The following is a 21,548-nucleotide window of genomic DNA, read 5'->3' on the forward strand; positions in this document are numbered from 1 at the left end:
TTTTTCCTGTTATGATTAAAGGAGCCTCCAAAATGCCAATTACTAGCACTGATTGATTTAAACAGCCAACAGAAGGAGGCAATTTGTATTAATTTAAACAGAAGCAGTACTTTTAACAACTTTTAAAAATGCAGAATTATGTCAATCTCACTAACACTAAAACTTAATGTTGGTGACTGATTGCTGTGATGAACTGTTTTATTCACGAGTGCACTGAGCACAAGATTAGATTTTAGTACTCGAGTTGAGTTCAGTCAACAAGTTGAGAACAAAATTGTTCATTAAGTCACTTAATCTCTGCTTAGATTCTGAACTGTTTGCGCGTGAACTGAAAAGAGAGCGATTATAACATTCAGCTTTGCAGCTGGGATGCTGGCGAACATGTATTGTCATGTCTATATATGTTTGTCTGCATAACGTATACATGTATGGGTGCTGGTGAAACATACATTGTACTGTCCCGATACATATTTTAAATGTTTAACCAATCATGCAGTAGTGGCTCCGTGCATCATTGGCCACCATTTTATCCATGCCCTGGTGCTCAACTGCTAACATTCCATCTCAGGCCTCTGCTCTGTTCCCCAATTCCACCATCTCATCACAAGCCTCAGATTTTCAATATACAAAATATACTAACAATATATCTGAAAATGAATGGGCAGATTTTAACAAAACTTGATGCACAGAAAGTTATAGCCCAAGGAAGAACTGATTAGTTTTTGGTGAAGATGCAGATCTGGATCCTGGAATTTCTTTTTCTTATAAATGTTTTTATTAAAGCTTTTTCCAACCAACATTTTTACATAACAAAAATAAACGAGAATTATTGAACAAAACAAGGTAGGTGCTGTCTTTATACAACACAAAATTCACATTATATCCACAAGTCAAGGAAAGGTTGCCACTGCCGGGAGAACCCCATCAAGGACCCTCTCAAGGCGAACTTTATTCGCTCCAGGCTGAGGAACCGCACCATATCGCTAACCCAGGTCTCCACACTCAGAGGTTTCGAGTCCCTCCACATTAACAAGATCCGTCTCCGGGCTACCAGGGAGGCAAAGGCCAGTACCTCGACCTCTTTCGCTTCCTGCACTCCCGGATCCTCTGACACCCCAAATATCGCTACTGTTGGACTCGCGATCACCCGAGTGTCCAAAATCCTAAACATCGCCCTCGCAAAGCCCTGCCAGAATTCTTTAAGCGCCGAGCATGCCCAAAACATATGGGCATGGTTCACCGGACTCCCTGCACATCTCGCGCACCTGTCCTTCACCCCAAAGAACTTACTCATCCTTGCCGTCGTCATGTGAGCCCTATGCACCACCTTAAACTGAATTAAGCTGAGCCTGGCACATGATGAGGAGGAGTTCACCCTGCCCAGGGCATCAGCCCACAGGCCCTCATCCGGCTCCCCGCCCAGCTCCTCCTCCCACTTGCCCTTCAACTCCTCCACTGAGGTTTCCTCCGCCTCCTGCAGCTCCTGATATATGCCCGACACCTTCCCCTCCCCTACCCAGATGTCAGACACAACCCTGTCCTGTATCCTACGCGGCGGCGGCGGCAGCAGCGGAATGTCCCCATCTGCTTTTTAAGAAAGTCCCGAACCTGGAGGTACCTGAACGCATTCCCCGGGGGCAGGCCGAACTTCTCCTCCAGCGCCTGCACGCTGGGGAAAGTCCCGTCTATAAACAGGTCCCCCATTCTCCTAACGCCTGCCCTATACCAGCCTTGGAACCCCCCCCATCTATCCTACCCGGAGCAAGTTTGTGGTTATTCTGTATCGGGGTCCACACTGAGGCCCCCTCCTCCTGCCTATGCCTCCTCCACTGCCCCCAAATCCTCAGTGCCGCCGTCACCACCGGACTTGTGGTGTATCGTGCCGGCGAGAACGGCAGCGGCACCATGACTAGTGCCCCTAGGCTGGTGCCTCTGCATGACGCCGCCTCCAGCCGCCCCCATGCCGCCGCCTCCTCCATCATCCACTCTTCCTAATCATGGCAACATTGGCCGCCCAGTAATAGCTGCAAATGTTCGGCAGAGCCAGTTCTCCCCCTCCCCGGCTACGCTCCAAGAATGCCCTTTTAACTCACGGGGCTTTATTCGCCCACACAAATCCCGTAACAATCCTATTCATCCGCTGAAAAAAGGACTTGGGGATAAAAATGGGGAGGCACTGAAAAAAGAAGAGGAACCTGGGAAGAACCGTCACCTTCACAGTCTGCACCCGTCCCGCCAGGGAAAGCGGGGCATGTCCTACCTTTTAAAATCTCCCTCCATCTGCTCCACAAGCCGGGTTAAGTTGAGCCTGTATAGGGCATCCCAGTTCCTAGCCACTTGTATCCCCAAGTACCGACAGCTCCTCTCCACTATCCTGAGCGGGAGCTCCCCAGTCTCTCCTCCTGGCCCCTAGCGTGGACCACGAACAGCTCACTCTTCCCCACGTTCAACTTGTACCCCGAAAAGCGCCCAAAGTCGCTTAGGATCAGCATGACCTCCCCATCCCCCTCTAGCGGGTCCGAAATGTACAACAACAGGTTATCCACGTAGAGAGAGACCCGGTGTTCCTCCCCCCCCGCACACCAGCCCCCTCCAGTCCCTTGAAGTCCTGAGCGCTATGGCCAACGGCTCAATTGCCGGGGCAAACAGCAACGGGGACAGGGGGCACCCCTGCCTCGTCCCCCGGTGCAGCCTGAAATACTCCGACCGTAGCCGGTTTGTGGACACACTCGCTACAGGGGCCTGATACAGCAGCTTGACCCACCCTATGAATCCCTCACCAAATCCAGACCTGCTTAACGCTTCTCACAGGTACTCCCACTCCACCCTGTCAAAAGCCTTTCTCCACATTCATTGCAGCCGCTACTTCCACATCCCCCCCCCCCCCCCCCCCCCCCCCTCCGAGGGCATCATGATAATGTTCAGGAGCCTCCTCACATTTGTGTTCAGCTGCCTGCCCTTGACGAAACCCGTCTGGTCCTCCTCAATCACTCCCGGGACACAGTCCTCCATTCTGGTGGCCAGAATTTTCGCCAACAATTTAGCGTCTACATTCAGGAGCAATATCAGCCTGTAGGACCCACATTGAAGCGGATTCTTCTCATTCTTCAAAATAAGCGAAATCAATGCCTGCGACATCGTCGGGGGGAGGGTCCCTCTCTCCTTTGCCTCGTTAAAGGTTCTTAGCAGGAGTGGGCTCAGCAGCTCCGATAACTACTTATAAAATTCTGCAGGGAAGCCATCCGGCCCTGGGGCCAAGCCCGACTGCATGCTTGCCAGCCCCTTAACTACCTCCTCCAACTCAACCAGGGCCCCCAATCCCTCCACCCGCTCCGCTTCCACCCTTGGGAACCTCAGTCGGTCCATAAATTGCTTCATCCCTTCCCCTCCCCTCGGGGGTTCCGACTCGTATAGCTTCCCATAGAACTCCCTGAAAACTTTGTTGACCCTCTCGGGGCTCAACACCGTGTTGCCTTCCTTATCCCGCACTCCCCCAATCTCCCTAGCCGCCTCCCTCCTGCGCAGTTGGTGCGCCAGAATCCTACTCGCCTTCTCCCCATACTCGTAGACTGCCCCTTTCACTTTCCTCAACTGTGCCTCCGCCTTCCCCGTGGTCAGCAAGTCGAACTCCGCCTGCAGTTTCCGGCGCTCGTTTATCAGCCCCCCCTCCGGGGCCTCCGCGTACTTCCTGTCTACCCTAAGTATCTCTCCCACCAGCCTCTCCCTCTCCTTCTTCCCTCTGTGGGACCTAATAGAAATTAACTCCCCCCTAATGACCGCCTTCAAAGCCTCCCAAACCACTTGCCACTGTTACCTCCCCTGTGTCATTCGCTCCTACATAGTTCTCGATGCTCCTCCTTATCCCCCCACACACCTCTTCATCCGCCAGCAGCCCCACATCCAGTCTCCAGAGAGGGCGCTGACCCGCTCCGCCCCCAGTCGCAGATCCATCCAGTGCGGGGCATGGTCCGAGACCGCAGTGGCCGAGTATTCGACCCCTTCCACCCTCGGGATTAGCGCCCTGCTCAACACAAAGAAGTCTATCCGCGAATAGACTTTATGGATGTGGGAGAAACAGGAGAACTCCTTCGCCCTTGGCCACGCAAACCTCCACGGGTCCACGCCCCCCATCTGGTCCATGAACTCCCACAGGGCCCTGGCCGCCGCCGGCCTCTTTCCGGACCTGGACTTGGAACGGTCCAAGACCGGATCCAAGACTGTATTAAAGTCTCCTCCCATAATCAAGTTACTTGACTCCAAGTCCGGGATCCTACCCAACACGCGCCTCATGAAGTCCGCATCATCCCAGTTCGGGGCATATACATTCACTAACACCACTCGGGCCCCCTGCAGCTTGTCACTCACCATTATGCATGCCCCCCTTGTCCGCCACGATGCTCCCCGCCTCAAACGCCACTCGTTTACTAACCAAAATTGCCACCCCTCGATCCTGGAATGGCATTGTCAATTGGACTTCCCTCTCCTAAATTCAAGGCCTGCTTACTATCTCCTAACAGCATTTGCTCCCTGTGTCCAATTGCCACCCTCTTATTATATTTGTTTAGTGATTGGTTAATCGAAGTTCAATATTTGGAAAATCTTGGTGAAGAATTAAAATTAAATGGTAGGCCTACCATGCAATTAAATTGCCAATATAGAGTGACATCTTTGATCACATTGAATCATTCGGTAAAGTGCCTGTCAGATTCAATTTCTTTTGGCCTAGAAAGGCTGTAAGTTTTGTTATTTTGGATATAATGGAATACAATTCTTCATGTTTAAGTATTTAAATTGAATTTTGTAGCATTATTTAATTGCTTGAAGTCTGAAAGAGAATTAAAGCAATCGCGAGAAACCTATTCATTTTCCCACAGCAGGTATAAACCTGATCAAAATGTCGCATGATGCAATTTTGCATAGTGACCGTTGTATATTGTTTCCATGACTTTACAAATCAAGAAGGCGGGAAAGTAAGTATTTTGGCATGTAGAGGGGATAAGATGCAATATTAGTGTGTTAGTGCAGTGCAAGCTTTTGGAAATCAATCAACCATAATTTTTAATTTATTTGTTCAAAGGATATGGGTGTCACTGGCTAAGCCTGCATTTATAGCCATCACTAATTGCCTTTGAGAAGATGGCAGTGAGCTGCTTTTTTAAAATGCGACTGGCCAGGTGGCGAAAAATACACCCACAGTGCTGTTAGGAAGGAAATTCCAGGATTTTGACCCAGAGACAGTGAAGGAATAGCGGTTATAGTTCCAGTCCGGAATGGTATGTGACTTAGAGGGGAACTTAGAGGTGGTGATGTTCCCATGCATCTGCTGCCCTTGTACTTCCAGGCAGTAGAGGCCGTGGGTTTGGAAGGTGCAATCAACAAAGCTATGCTGAGTTGCCGCAGGGCATCTTGTACATGGTATACACTGTCGCTACTGTGCGTCGGTGATGGAGGGATTGAATGATTAAGGTGGTGAATTGGCACCAATCAAGAGAGCTGCTTTGTCCTGAATGGTGTTGAGCTGGTTGAGTGTTGTTGGAACTGCACTCACCCTGGCAAGTGAAGAATGTACTCCATCACACTCCTGACTTGAGACTTGTAGATGGTGGGCAAGCTTTCGGGAGTCAGGAGGTGAGTTACTCACCACTGCTTTCCCAGTGGCGAACCTGCATTTTTAGCCACAGTATTTATATGGATTCAGTTCAATTACTTGCCAGTGGTAAACCCCACAATGCTGATAGTGGGGAAGTCAGTTATGTTAATGCCTTTAAATATCAAAGAAGAGTGGTTAGATTCTCTTGTTAGAACAGAGAACAAAGAAAAGTACGGCACAGGAACAGGCCCTTCGGCCCTCCAAGCCTGTTCTGACCATGCTGCCTGTCTAACCTAAAACCTTTTACACTTTTGGGGCCTGTATCCCTCTATTCCCATGCTATTCATGTATTGTCAAGACGCACCTCAAACGTCACTATTGTACCTGCTTCCACCACCACCTCTGGCAGTGGGTATCACTTCCCTCTGTGTAAAAAAAAAAAAAACTTCCCCCGCACATCTTCTCTAAACTTTGCCCCTCTCAATGATGGTTAGAGATGGTCTTTGCCTGGTTGTGGCACAAATGGTACTTGCCACTTATCAAAGTTTGAATGTTGTTTTGGTCTTGCATGTTGACACTGACTGCTTCAGTATCTGATGAGTTGAGTGGTGCTGAATATTGTGAAATCATCAGTGAATCCCGTCGTTCCCCCCTCCCCCTGCCTGAAGATGGTTAGGCCTTGAACGTGCCCTGAGAAACAGTTACAGTCATGTTCACGAACTGGGACGATGGACCTCCAAGAACCACAACTAGTTTCCTTTGTACTTGGTATGCTCGAAGCAGTGGAGAGATTTCCCCTGATTTCCATTTACCTGTAAATTTGTTAGGGCTCCTTGATGCCACACTCTAGTCAAAAGCTACCTTGATGTTAAGAACATTTACTATCACCTCATCTCTTGAGTTCAGCTCTTTTGGCCAGGTTATAAGATACAATAATCATCTTCCTACAAATGGAAGTTGTCCTAAAGTGTCATTCGATGGTCAGACTGAGATAATTCATTTAATAAAATTTTAATTCTGCAAAAAATCATGAGGATGTGTAATGAAGACAAACACTTACATCCCATGAAAGGACTGACTTCAGTTATCAATGATTAAGTTACTCAGTATAACAATTGAAACATCGACAAACCCCATTATTTGGTTACAAAAGCAAAATACTGCTCATGTCAGATATCTGAAATGAAAACAGAAAATGATGGAAATACTCAGCAGTCCGGCGGCATCTTTGGAGAGAGAGTTAATGTTTTTGGTTGATGAAGGGTCTGCTGAGTGTCTCCTGCATTTTCTATTTTTATTTCATATCTCAAGTAAAATAACTTTGATGTGAATTGTAATTTGTATTCTAGCACCAAACTAGAATCCTTTTTCAATTATTATGTAATCAATGAAATAAAAAACATATTTTATAGTAACCACGTCATCAGCTATGGTCTAAGAAAAATCTTGCTTTATTATTGTCCTGCCATCAACAAGAGATTGTGAATTAAGTTGGAATTGGATGGCAATTATTTTAGAAATGCAGGAACGTTGGATCAAGAGCAGGTAATTCAGCCTGTTTTACATCTGTACTTTGGGGCAGGATTTTCCGGCCCTTCCCACCGGTGGGAACTTTCAGAAGCTCTTCCTGATGTTATTCCTAGTTGGCCGAAGTATTTTGAAGTGTTGCAATCTCCTATTCTTGTCTCTTCACCAGGGAAAATAGTGGTCGGCATTTTCAGTCACCCGTACTCCTTCGGGACGTGCTGGAAATTTGAAACTGCAAGTGCAGGAGGGGAGTCAGGAACCCACTTGCTTCCAAACATTGGCCTGTTAATTGACCAGAAGACAGGTTCAATGTATATTCAACAAACACAAACTGTCTGGTGCATGTTAGGGCAGAACTGTTACCATCAAAATGTGGATTTCTGTTTTTTATGAGAGATTTTTGCCACTAGGAATTTTGAATCAGATTGAAAATAGCACCTTTCATTTGGCCATTTGTATGCATCGTGAGACAGTTGGCCCTGTCTCCTCTTTTCTATAAGATAACAAGAAATAGGCCGCATCATGGCTGCTGTCTGCCTTTATCACTTGTGCTCATCAGGTAGCTTCGGTCTTGCTGCCAGCCCAATTGGGACATTTCCATTTGAAGATTGCATTATGTGAGTGACAGTGTGTGGAATTGGGTCCCAGAAATGATCCAAACATCAGTTTCCCGAACTTGGATTGAAAATTAAGCCCAGTCTCTCTGTAACTGTCCTATAAGATCCTTTTATCATTTTAAAGTTTATCAAGGTTTGCCAAGTCTATAACAATTACGTTTGATCTTTTTAAACTTTTTGTTCCGAATTATTTTCCATTTTGTTAACTATGACATTCATTAATTGTGCGTTTTTATGTGTTCCATAGGTGAGAATAATGAAAACCAGCAAATAAAAATGCTTTCAGAGTTGGACAGTGGGAAATACAGCTCTTACAGGTATATTTGATACTTACAGAAAATAGATAATTGCATACTTCCGTGGATTATATTATGCTGAAAGAAATTTTTTTTAAAAAGCGGTTTCTTATTGATTTGTTCTGAAATTATGTTTTCTTTTGTATTCGAACTATCTTATTGTTTCACAAATATAAATATTTTGCTACGGTCATTAAGATAGGATATGGGATGAGTCTAACGTGATCACGTAAGATGTCAAAAGAGAAAGCCTTATTTGATCAACGTCATTAAATTCTTTGTAGACATAACAGAGAATAAAAATGGGTAATACAAATGTAGATGTAATTTATTTAGATTCGCAAAGGGTTTTCGATGAGGTGCTAAGAATAGAGCAGTCAGAGTTAGGAGAAAAGGAGTGGAATGGATAGCTACCTGGCTGTAAGACAGATAACAGAGACTAAGGATGAAGGCTGACTATTCAGAGTGGCAGGAGGTGGAAAGTGCAACTCCAAAGGATCAATGTTTGGACCACTGTAGTTCACAATTTATATGAATGATTTAGACTTTGGAATCAAAATAACAATTTCTAAATTTGTAGACCGCTCTAATTGGTTGGGACATTTAACACTGGGCAGGATGACAACAACTTACAAGAAGAAGACATAATAAACTTGCAGAATGAACATGTAATTAGGAAATGTATTTCAATATGGATGTGTTATATTTTGGTAAGTGTTATGGGCCAGGGTTTAGAGAACACCAAATTATATCATGGGGTTCACCTGACCTACAACTGTTTATAGATTTTGGTTATGAGGAGCATAAGGGCCTACCTTTCAGGTGTTATTCAACAAGGCCTTAAGCACTTTAAATCAAAAACAAAGTTTATTCTACGAATTCAGTTAACATTTTATAATCACACAGGAAGCATTTTATCAACTACAAGCATAAATACCCACACAGCTACAGTACTCTATATTTAACCCTTAATAACTTCCCTTTACTGTTTCACTCAAGTAACAACGTCCATAAATCAGACAATCCCTTTTACCCAAAACAGTAGGTATGAATTCTTTACAGAAAGCAGTTATCACTTTTGAATTATCAAGTGATCTGGACCCTTTTTGACATGCAGAGAGAGAGAGACCAAATAAACCTTTGTCTGAATGCAGCTTCCAACTGTCTAAACCGAAAGTAAAAACCAGAGCCACCGTCCAGCTCCACCCACACAATGACATCACTGCAGCCATTTGAGAAGACAAACAGTTCTTAAAGGGACATTCCCATGACATAAGGACTATATTAAAATACTATTAAGTTAAAATTTATATGTGGTAGAGGAGCACTTAATTTCAGTGACCGTTCAGATACTTATATTAGTAAGAAGATATAGGCGTAAAAAATTGTGAGGTTATAACTCAGCAAAGGATGAACAACAGCCGTGGATATTTTTACTCTTGAAGGATGAGCTTATAGGTATTTAAAAATTATGAATGGTTTCAACAGAGTGGACTGAGGCTATGTGCCGACGCCAACGGAGGATCCGTGGTGTTTCGCGACGGGAAAATCAGCGCGAAACTCTCACCGGTGACGGGCTGCCATCGGTGCCGCGTGAAACACCCACGGAACATGCAGAAAATGGTTAGAGAAACTAAACATATACTTTGTGTTTGTCTTCACCGAGGAGGATGTGAAAAGCCTCCGTGAAATACTAGAGAACCAAGGGGCTAGTAGTAATGAGGAACTGAAAGAAACTGTAATAAAACGCAGCATTGGAGAAATTAGATGGGACTGAAAATCGATAAACCCCTGGACCTGATGAAAGAGGTGACTAAAGATAGTGGATGCATTGGTGGTCATCTTTCAAAATTAAGGTAGCAAATATAACTCAACTATTTAGAAATAGTTTCGAAATCGGCAGCACGGTAGCACAGTGGTTAACACTGTGGCTTTACAGCTCCCAGGTTCGATTCCTGGCTTGGGTCACTGTCTATGCAGAGTCTGCATGTTCTCCCCGTGTCTGCGTGGGTTTCCTCCAGGTGCTCCGGTTTTCTCCCACAATCCAAAGATATGCAAGTTTGGTGGATTGTCCATGCTAAATTACCTTTGGTGTCCAAAACAGGTTAGGTGGGGTTCCTAGGTTACGGGGATAGAGTGCATGTGTGGTCTTAAGTAGGGTGCTCTTTCCAAGGGCCGCTGCAGACTCGATCGGCTGAATGGCCTCCTTCTGCACTGTAAATTCGATGATTCTATGAAAAGGAGGGAAGAGAGAAACCAGGAACTACAGACCTGTTAACCTAACAGTAGTAGGAAAATGCCAGAATCTGTTGTAAAGCATGTGGATAACTGGACACTTAGAAAATAACGGTCGGATTGGGCAGAGTCACCATGGATTTATGAAAGGGAAATCATGTTTGACAGCCCTGTTGGAGTTTTTTGAGGATGTAACTAGCAGAATAGATAATAATAATCGCTTATTGTCACAAGTAGGCTTCAATGAAGTTACTGTGAAAAGCCCCTCGTCACCACATTCCGGCGCCTGTTCGGGGAGGCCAGTACCGGAATTGAACCCGCGCTGCTGGCATTGTTCTGCATTACAAGCCAGCTGTTTAGCCTACAACCGATGGGCGTGGTCTATTTAGGTTTTCAGAAGACATTCGACAAGGAAGTTGTGAATACAATTGGAGCACATGTGATTGAGGATAATATATTGGCATGGATTCAGAATTCGCTATAGGACAAAAAACAGAGTAGGAACAAATGGGTCATTTTCAGCTTGGCAGGCAGGCTGTGACTAGTGGAGTTACGCAAGGATCAGTGCTTGGGGCCTCAGATTATTATTATTCACAATCTTCATTAATGATTTGGATATGGGGCCAAAATGTTGTAGTTCCAAATTTTCTGATGACAGAAAACTAGGTGCGATGTGAGGCTGTGGGGAGGATGCAAAATGGTTTTAGACAGACCAAGTAAGTGGGCAAGAACATAGCAGATGGAACATAAAGTTGAAAAATATGAAGTTATCTACTTTGGCAGGGAAAATTAAAAATGCAGAGTATTTTTTAAATGGTGAGAGATTGGGAAATGGTGATGTCCGAAGGAATCTGAATGTCCTTGTCCATGAGTCACTTAAAGCTAATATGTACATGCAGCAAGTAATTAGGAAAGCAAATGGTACTTTGGCCTTTAAATGAACCTGCACTGCTGGCCTCACTCTGCATCACAAACCAACTGTCTAGCCAACAGAGTTAAAATGGCCCCCAAAGAGAGGATACAACAAAGGTTCACCAGACTGATTTCCAGAATGTCAGAATTGTCCCATGAGAGAATAAGGCAAGAGAATGTGAGTATAGAAGTAAAGATATCTTGATGCAATTGTATAGAGCCTTGCTAAGATCGCACCTGGAATATTGCATACAGTTTTGGTCATTTTACCAAAGGAAGTGTAAAGCAAAGTCATCATAGTCCCAGATTACCATTGGCTGCTTTCCTCTTTGAGGGGGAGAGCTGACTGATCACCATACCTCAGGCGAGGGGCAAGGTTGAGAAGGCAGAGCCTTCATGAATAACCTCAGTTGTCTAGCCAACTGAACTAAAATGGCCTCCAAAGAGGGAGTGCAGCAAAGGTTCACCAGACTGATTCCCAGGATGTCAGGATTGTCCTATGAGGAGAGATTAAGGAGTTTGGGCCTGAATGGAGTTCAGAAGAATGAGGGCTGATCTCATTGAAACACACACATTTCTTACTGGGCTCGACAGAGTAGATGCAGGAAGTTGGGAGTGGGGAATGTTGTCTAGAACTAAGGGACATTGACTCAATAAAGTGTAATCCATTTAAGACTGCGGTGGGGAGGAATTATTTCACTGACAGTGGTAAATATTTGGAATTCTCTACTCCAGAGCACTGTGGAAGCTCAATAATTGAATATGTTCAGTGGAGAGATCAATAGATTTTTACTTATTAAAGACATCAAGGGATATGGGGCTAGTGCAGGAAAATGGCATTGAGGTAGAAGATCAGCCATGATCTGGTTGAATGGTGGAGCAGGCGTGAAGGGCTGAATGGCCTATTTCCTATGTTTATGATAGAGGGGGAAACAGTCATCAGCCTGAAGTTTCTTTTGGGGTGGGGGGTACCCCACTAATTGGCATGAAAGGTAATTTGGTGGGGAATTAACAGTGGCAGATGTGGAAAGGAGGCAGGACTGCTGAAGTGCAGGCCTGATTCACAAAGACCCCTGTCAACCATTACTGTGGCTGTCTTTTTAATGCTCTAGCATAGCCTTGCAGGAAATTATATTATGTGGAAATTGGAATGTCTCAGGAGAGCTAGGGGCCTGGCTGCCTTCCTTGTCCTCCGATGTTCCCCAGTCTGTTTCTCAACCTTTCCCCATCTCCTATATGACTGTGATGCCAAGAGCTTGTTGACCTTCTGCACTGGCTTATTGGCAACTCTTCCTGCCACTTAAGTTTCCTAATGGCTGAGGCCCCCTTTGCATTGTTCATCCTTTCAGGGGGCCCAGCTAATTTGATGGGGCAGCCATCACCAGCTCCACACTGTGTTCTTCTTCATTCAACTGGTCTGCCCTAGACAGCAAATGCAAACAATATGCCTCCAAAAAAGTTACAGCCTGTCCCTTAACAAGCCCAGTGACTTTCTTAACATTGTTAATTAGCCTCCAAACTGAATCGAGCTAGATCTCTGATCTGCCTTATCTTCATACTGCGTTGGGATCTGCATCCCCCACCCACCCCATTCCCACCCCTGTGGGGAACCAACAATACAAGGAGTCATAGAGCTTTACAGCACAGAAAGAGGCTCTTCAGCCTACCATGTCTGCATTGGCCATCAAGCACCTATCTATTATAATCCCATTTCCAGCATTTTGTCCGTAGCCTTGTACGCTATGGTGTTCCAAGTGCTCATCTAAATGCTTCTTAAATTTTGAGGGTTCCTGCCTCAACCACCCTTTCAAGCAATGAGTTCCAGAATTCCGCCACCTTCTGGGTGAAAAGGTTTTCCTCAAATCCCCTCTTTGTCTTCTGTCTTTTACCGTAAATCTGTGCCCCTTGTTATTGACCCCTGTACAGTCCCATCCTGATTATTACTCTTGGGGTGCCTGACAGGCTGACTTATTCCTCAGTTGTAAATACTGACGATGTAATTATTCAACATACCACCACTTCCTTATTTTCATTAACAAAATTACGGTTAACAGTTTTCAAGAGGCCCGCATGAGTCCCGATCATCTTTTTCCCCAATACAATTGTGAAAATCTTGATTTAATTTTGGCATCCTTGGAAGTTTCTTTTCATATGCCCTTTTTGCAGCTCTGACTATCTGTTTTGTCACCTGTTGCTGCACTTTATATCTTTCCCATCCATGACTCTGCTAATTAAGGACTCTTGTACCTCGGGAATATAAACTGATTGTGTCAAATGAAATTATCTTTTGAATACCTCCTACTGAACCTTCGACATTTTTTCCAGTTTACTGGGACAAACTTTGTACCATTATATTGAAGATAACCTTAACTAAATCTAGTATCTTAGTAAAAGCAAAATACATCAAATAATGGAAATCTGAAATACAAATGAAGTGCTAGAAATACTTTGCAGGTCTGGTCCCATCTGTGGAGATACTCAGCAGGTCTGGCAGCATCCATGGGGAGAAACAGGGTTAACATTTCAAGTCGGATAGAAATTTAGTAGATCATTCACATTTCTCTGTGACGAGCACAATATTGAACCCAACCATATTGTAATTGCTATTCAATAAATGATCAGAGTCTAACAGTTGACGGTTAACTAAATCTGGCCCATAAATCTATTGTGGCTCAACCTTTGTTGGCTCAAGAACATATTGATGTAGAAGACTATCCTGTGCACTCAAGAGACCCCTGTTTCTGACGTGGTAGTTACTAAAAAATAACACTTTTTATTGCTTATTAATCCAAGAAATGTATAACCTTTCATCCCGAGGTACAGTCTGCGGTTTACTGAAATAAGCTGTTGTAGGAGTTATTTCCATGTTGTGAATAACGGTGAATTGCTGTTGAATTAGTGTGCATTCTGAGAATATAAATGTGTAATCTGGGAATCCAATGTAGCAATTTACCTGAGACTAGCCACGCTGTAAGATTAAATCAGTGAGCAGAAATGTGTAAAAATAAATGTATCATGGGAATGAGGAAGGCTGGTGTGTGACCACACAACTTTATGATGAAAGTGGTCCAGAATCTTAATCTTGTTCCCTTTTCAGGCAGTTACTGATAACCATGGGATTTCCAATTATTTACCTTAAAAGATATCCTGGCACCGTCTGCATATGCAGTTTTCTATTTATATTTTAAAGCATTTATGCTTGCTATTGCGCATAGATATCTAATTATGTTAACATACTATAGGTTTGAAGTATTGGGTGTGATTGGAAGTTGCTTTATTCCTGCAAGTGTAGTTTGTTTTAAATAAGACCAGTGTATATATCTTTTATGCAGTAATGTTAACCAAATTACAGGGTAATCAATCTTGCCTTTGTACATTTGACAAGGTGGATCAGTGAAGGAGGGATGGAAACTAGCTTTAAAGTAAAATGATTAATTTACAGTATTGTATCACTTTAGCAAGTGATATCTTGTGTTATAAACCACCAAACATAGTGTCCCAAGGGAGACAAATCCTTACAGATTCTTTATGTTAGAATTCACACAAATTGTCAACAGCTCTCTTTACACAAGATTAGTTACTGACAGAAGATCTTGTTAAAATGTGGAGGTTTTTAAAAATAGCTGAATTTGGACATGAGAATTGAATATGGTATGTTATCTTGCAATAATACAAGAAGTAACCAAGCAGGGTTTGCTAATAGTGTTACACATTTGTCCTAATATACAAAATAAATGTCATCTACTGACCAAGTTTGTGGCATACTGACAAATTGATCATTTCACTGAATATTTTCACTACAAATTTCTGGTAGCCTTACAAAGAGAAGGATCTCACTGAAGTTTTATGCTTTTCGCATTTCTGTTCATTACCCATGAGTTATTATTCGTAGTGAGTTTTTAAAAATGTGTATGCAATAAGCAAATTTCTACACCAAGGAGCACAGTACTGTGACGAGCTGCATTTAGTCTGAAGAGCTCTGTTCCATCATGCCTTGCACCAAATGGCTCTGTTCAATGGATCAATCCAATGTTCCATTACATATCTCTAAATCTACAGCAACTATACCCTGATTCACTCATTAATTCTGCATTTGCAACCTTATCAGCACCTCTGGAGAACATAATTGATGCCTCTTTGCAGACAACTGTGTACTTAACTGAAGTGTCCTGTAGATAAATATACATTAGTTGCAATCAGCTGTTTGGAGAGAAGTAATGATTATGTTCTTCACCAATCCAAACCATTCAAATTATAAAATTATTTTTTTAAATCCTGCAATTAATTATTTTTAAATATATCTTGAAGACTGTAGTTCAGACAGTTAATAATGTTAAAAAAAATGTGCTTAATGTTTGCCTGCCAATAACTGCTGAAGCTTGTCTTAAAATGCTGAAACACCTCACTACGTCTTTACGATCAAGTGGCTCTAACCATACTCTTCTTCTATTTTGCAACAGTCTGATGTTGTTTTTAAATGGCTTTTTAAAAAAATGACCATTTCTGTTTCTGGTTTATATTTATTCCTGTTTGTATCAGGTACTTTTAGTATAGTTTATGAAGTTTTTTCCTGGATGTGTGGGAAAAAGTCATGTAACGGAGCTCAGCCAATAGAAGAACCAACTGTGTTGCATCCCAACCAGTTAAGGTATTGAGGGCAAATGGATGACCACTACTAACAAAAGCTTTATTACACAACATAATCAAGACACGTTAACCAACAAAATTATAATAACAACCTCTACACAGTCTAATCATCTCAAAATTAAACATACTGGATCAGTGTAAATGCTGGTAAATCTCATTTTATGTTGGTGTGAGAAAAAGGCTATGATACAGTGCAAACAATCCCATCCGACCAATTCACACGAGTGTTAAAAGATACATTCTTCTTTTTGTATTGGTGATTCACACCTGTTGTGCCTCATTGCCAGGTCTAGCTTTCTACTGTGTCTTCAAATCCACATATTCAAATTTGGGAGAAATATTGCCAGTGATTCTCTCAGAGGGGTCCAACAACTCCTCCACCCGAGATGAGTTTTACCTTTGTTATACACTTACATGTAAAAATTCCTCCACAGTTAGGCACACTTTCATGTTACCAACGAATCTATGTGTAGGCCTGCTTTAATGTTGCTAGTAATGTGGCGTACTTGGACATGAAATCAAACCCAAGAATCATCCAAAGTTGTGAATGAGGGAGGAACTTTAAAAATTAACTGTTACCAGATCACCAGTGTGTTGCTAGGTACAGTAGTTTAAGTTGCATTCATCAAGACTTCCGGTTGCGGCTATGCCTAGGTAGGTCGCACGTTCGGCAGCTCCCGCCGGGAACGGACTTTTGGGCTCTCTAGAGGGGCCCCAACGGCAATTGTTCGACGGCTTCCAGTGTGGGAAGGTGACAGCAAGGTCCCCCCAACATTACATGGATTGGACCAGGAGTGGAGCGGTGAAAAAAGTGATCTTGGAGCAGCGAAAAGTGTGAGGGAGGAAAAACAAGATGGCGGCGGGTGGAGACCAAGCAGCATGGGCGCAGTGGTTGCAGGATAGGCAGGGGTTTCTTAAACGCTGCTTTGAGGAGCTGAAACCGAAATGCTGGTGCCAATGAAGGCAGCGATTGAGAAGCTAGTGGAGACCCAGAAGGCCCAAGGGGCGGTGATCCGGGAGGTGCGGCAAAAAGCCTTGGAGAACGAGGATGAGATCTTGGGCCTGGCGGTGAAGGTGGAGGCGCACGAGGCGCTGCACAAGAGGTGGGCGGAAAGATTTGAGGACCTGGAGAATAGGTCGAGGAGGAAGAATCTTCGGATTCTGGGTTTCCCTGAAGGAGTGGAGGGGCCCGATGCTGGGGCATATGTGAGCACGATGCTCAATTCGCTGATGGGTGCGGGAGCCTTCCTGAGGCCCCTGGAGTTAGATGGGGCTCACCGGGTCCTAGCTCTTACCAAATGTTCCTTTGGTTTGGGTGCTGGATGGGGATGGGTGAAGGGATCTGATGGGGAGACTGTGGGGGAGTGTGGGCGTCGGTGTTGGAGGGGCAGACCCCCACGAAGGAAGAGGGGGAGTGGAGGCCCGAGGATGGGGAATTGGAGTAAGGCCGCAAAAGGAGCTGCGCCAGAGGGGGCGGGGCCGGCTCAGGAAAGCGCGGGCTTTTTCCCGCGCTAGGGAAGGACGGGGGTGGGGGCCGGGGGGGATGGGCGGTGCTGGAGAGGAGCGCAAACTGACTGCCAGGGAGGGGGGATTCTCACACGAGGGGGGGGAGTCGATGGAATGGAGGGAGAGGCCGGGGTCAGCAGGAGTCAGCTGACTTACAGGAGTGTTATGGGGGAACAAAAGGGCTAGATGTGGATCTAGCGGGGGGGAGGGGGGGTTGCTGCTGCATTGGCCAAAGGAGAGCTGGACGTAGGAGAGGCGGTCGGGGCGGGGGTCCGCCGTCTGGGGGGACTGGAGGGTGCGGGAGGCGCGGGCACGTGTCTGGCCTAGAAAAGGAGATGGCTAGTCGGCGGGGGAGGGGGGGGGAGAAGGAGAAGAGCAGCCCCCCAATCCGGCTGATAACTTGCAATGTGAGGGGCCTGAACGGGCCGGTCAAGAGGGCCCGGGTGTTCGCGCACTTAAAGGGACTGAAGGCAGACGTGGTTATGCTCCAGGAGACACATTTGAAGGTGGCAGATCAGGTTAGGCTGAGAAAGGGATGGGTAGGACAGGTATTCCATTCAGGGCTGGATGCGAAGAACAGAGGGGTTGCAATACTGGTGGGGAAGCGAGTGTCGTTTGAGGCAATGAATATTGTAGTGGATAATGGAGGTTGATACGTGATGGTGAGCGGTAGGTTGCAGGGGGCGCGGGTGGAACTGGTAAACGTATATGCCCCGAACTGGGATGATGCCGGATTTATGAAGCACATGCTGGGTCGGATTCCGGACCTGGAAGTAGGAAGCTTGATAATGGGGGGGGTGGTTTCAACACAGTGCTGGACCCAGCACTGGATCGCTCTAGGTCCAAGACGGGTAAGAGGCTGGCTGCGGCCAAGGTGCTTAGGGGGTTTATGGACCAGATGGGGGGAGTGGATCCATGGAGAGTTGTCAGGCCTTTGGCCAGGGAATTTTCATTCTTTTCCCACGTCCATAGAGCCTACTTCCGGATAGATTTTTTTATTTTGAGTAGGGCGCTAATCCCGAAAGTGGAGGGAACGGAGTATTCGGCCATAGCCATCTCAGACCACGCCCCGCACTGGGTGGAGCTGGAGTTAGGAGAGGAGCAGGACCAGCGCCCGCTGTGCTGTCTTGATGTGGGATTATTGGCGGATGAGGAGGTGTGCGGGCGGGTGCGGGGGTGCATTGAAAGATATCAGGAGGCCAACGACAACGGGGAGGTGCAGGCGGGGGTAGTCTGGGAGGCGCTGAAGGCGGTGGTCAGGGGAGAGTTAATCTCCATCAGGTCCCACAGGGCGAAGAGAGGAGAGGGAGAGAGAGGTTGGTGGGGGAGATTTTAAGGGTGGACAGGAAATATGCAGAGGCCCCCGAGGAGGGACGATTCGGGGAGCGGCGGAACCTCCAGACGGAGTTTGACCTGTTGACCACAGGGAAAGCAGAGGCACAGTGGAGGAAAGCGCAGGGGGCGACGTGTGAGTATGGGGAGAAGGCGAGCCGGATGCTGGCACACCAGCTTCGTAAGAGGGAGGCAGCGAGGGAGATAGGTGGAGTGAAGAACAGCAGGGGGAATACGGTGCGGAGTGCGGTGAGAATAAACAAGATATTTAGGGACTTCTATGGGGATCTGTACAGATCTGAGCCCCCAGCGGGGGAAGAGGGGATGCGACGAATTTTGGATCAGCTGAGCTTCCCGAGGGTGGAGGAGCAGGAGGTGGCTGGTTTAGGGGCGCCAATTGGGCTGGAGGAGCTGGTTAAAGGATTGGGGAGCATGCAGGCGGGGAAGGCCCCGGGGCCAGATGGGTTCCCGGTCGAGTTTTACAGGAAATACTTGGACCTGCTAGGCCCGTTGCTAGTGAGGACTTTCAATATGGCAAGGGAGGGGGGGACCTTGCCCCCGACAATGTCCGGGGCGCTGATCTCTCTGATCCTGAAGCGGGCCAAGGACCCACTGCAATGTGGGTCGTATAGACCGATCTCGCTCCTCAATGTGGATGCTAAGTTGCTGGCAAAAGTGCTGGCTACGAGAATTGAGGACTGTTTCCCGGGGGTGATACATGAGGACCAGACGGGATTTATAAAGGGCAGGCAGCTAAACACTAATGTGCGGAGGCTCCTCAATGTGATTATGGTGCCCTCAGTGGAGGGAGAAGCGGAGGTAGTGGCAGCTATGGACGCGGAGAAGGCCTTCGACCGGGTGGAGTGGGAGTATCTTTGGGAAGTGCTATGGAGGTTTGGGTTCGGAGAGGGGTTCATCAGCTGGGTCAGGTTGCTATATAGAGCCCCGGTGCCGAGTGTGGCTACGAATCGGCGGAGGTCGGAGTACTTTCGGCTGTACCGAGAGACGAGGCAGGGGTGCCCCCTGTCCCCTTTGTTGTTTGCATTGGCAATTGAGCCTCTGGCCATGGCACTAAGGGAGTCCAGGAAATGGAGGGGACTGGTCTGAGGGGAAGAGGAACATCGGGTGTCGCTGTATGCGGACGACCTGTTGCTGTATGTGGCAGATCCAGTGGAGGGGATGGTGGAGGTCATGCGGATCCTAAGGGAGTTTGGGGGCTTCTTGGGGTATAAGCTCAATGTCGGGAAAAGTGAGCTCTTTGTGGTGCATCCAGGGGACCAGGGAAAGGGGATAGACGACCTGCCGTTGAAGAGGGCGGAAAGGAGCTTTCGGTACTTAAGGATCCAAGTGGCTGGTAGTTGGGGGGCCCTGCACAAGCTCAATTTGATGTAGTTGGTGGTTCAAAAGATGGGATGTGCTCGCTAGCGGGCAGGGTGCAGTCGGTTTCTCCCGAGGTTTCTCTTTGTGTTCCAGTGCCTTCCATTATGATTCCCAAGGCCTTTTTCAAACGGGTAGGTAGGAGCATCATGGGTTTCGTGTGGGCAAATAAGACCCCGAGGGTAAAGAGGGTGTTTCTGGAGCGTAGTAGGGACATGGAGGGCTGGCGCTGCCGAATTTGTGCGGCTGTTATTGGGCAGCCACCGTGGCGATGATCCGTAAGTGGGTAATGGAGGGAGAGGGGGCGGCGTGGAAGAGGTTAGAGATGGCGTCCTGTGTGGGCACGAGCCTGAGGGCGCTGGCGACGGCACCGCTGCCGCTCTCGCCGACAAGGTGCACCACGAGTCCGTGGCGGCGACGTTGAAGATCTGGGGGCAGTGGAGACGACACAGGGGCGAGGTGGGAGCCTCGGTTTGGTCCCCGATTCGGGAGAACCATCGGTTCGTCCCGGGAAGGATAGATGGGGGGTTTCGGAGCTGGCATTGGGCCGGCATTAGAAGAATGGGGCGTTTGCGAGCCATGGGGCGCTGGAGGAGAAGTTTGGGCTACCCCCGGGAAATGCTTTCAGGTATATGCAAGTGAGGGTGTTTGTGAGGCGGCAGGTGAGGGAATTCCCGCAGCTCCCGGCACAGGGGACTCAGGACGGGGTGAATTCGGGTGTATGGGTTGGGGAAGGCAAGGTCTCGGCGATCTACCAGGAGCTGAAAGAAGAGGAGGAGGCCTCGGTAGCGGAGTTAAAGGGCAAGTGGGAGGAGGAGCTTGGGGAGGAGATAGATGAGTGTCTGTGGGCTGATGCCCTGAGTAGGGTTAATTCTTCCTCCTCTTGCGCCAGGCTCAGCCTAATACAATTCAAGGTTACTCACAGAGCACATAGGACAGGGGCGAGGTTGAGTAGGTTCTTTGGGGTGGAGAACAGATGTGGGAGATGCTCGGGAAGCCCGGTGAATCTGGTCGTGCCCGGCACTGGATGGATTTTGGAGGGGTTTCGCGAGGACTATATCCAAGATGGTGAAAATCCAGGTCAAGCCGAGTTGGGGGTTGGCACTATTTGTGGTAACGAACGAGCCGGGAGTGCAGGAGGCGAAAGAGGCCGGTATCCTGGCCTTTGCGTCCCTGGTAGCCCGGCGGAGGATCTTGTTATTATGAAAGGACGCGAAGCCCCCCAGTGTGGAAGCCTGGATAAATGACATGGCAGGGTTCATTAAGCTGGAGAGGATAAAGTTTGCCTTACGAGGGTCTGTGCAGGAGTTCTTCAGGTGGTGCCAACCGTTCCTAGACTATCTCGCGAAGCGTTAGGAGGAGGTCAGCAGCAGCAGCAACCCAAGAGTGGGATGGGGGGGGGGGGGCTTCCCTATGGGTACCTTGGAATGTACCTTGGGGTTACTGTATATGGGGAAACCCAATGTATAAGTGTTGTATAATTTTTGACTGTTGTGTTTGTGTTTCTTT

The 21,548-nt window shown here is 46.8% G+C and overlaps 1 protein-coding gene across 1 annotated transcript in view; it reads left to right on the forward strand.

Moving 5' to 3' along the window:
- tbc1d5 (TBC1 domain family, member 5) overlaps nt 1–21,548 on the forward strand; it is a 783,418-nt gene that overhangs the window by 380,746 nt on the left and 381,124 nt on the right. Inside the window, exon 6 of the mRNA XM_072508754.1 lies at nt 7,982–8,051. Within this exon, the coding sequence (XP_072364855.1) occupies nt 7,982–8,051 (70 nt within the window). The remainder of the gene's footprint in view (nt 1–7,981; nt 8,052–21,548) is intronic.

The sequence above is a fragment of the Scyliorhinus torazame genome, chromosome 6 (genome assembly GCF_047496885.1).
Source record: "Scyliorhinus torazame isolate Kashiwa2021f chromosome 6, sScyTor2.1, whole genome shotgun sequence".
Classification (NCBI taxonomy): Eukaryota; Metazoa; Chordata; class Chondrichthyes; order Carcharhiniformes; family Scyliorhinidae; genus Scyliorhinus; species Scyliorhinus torazame.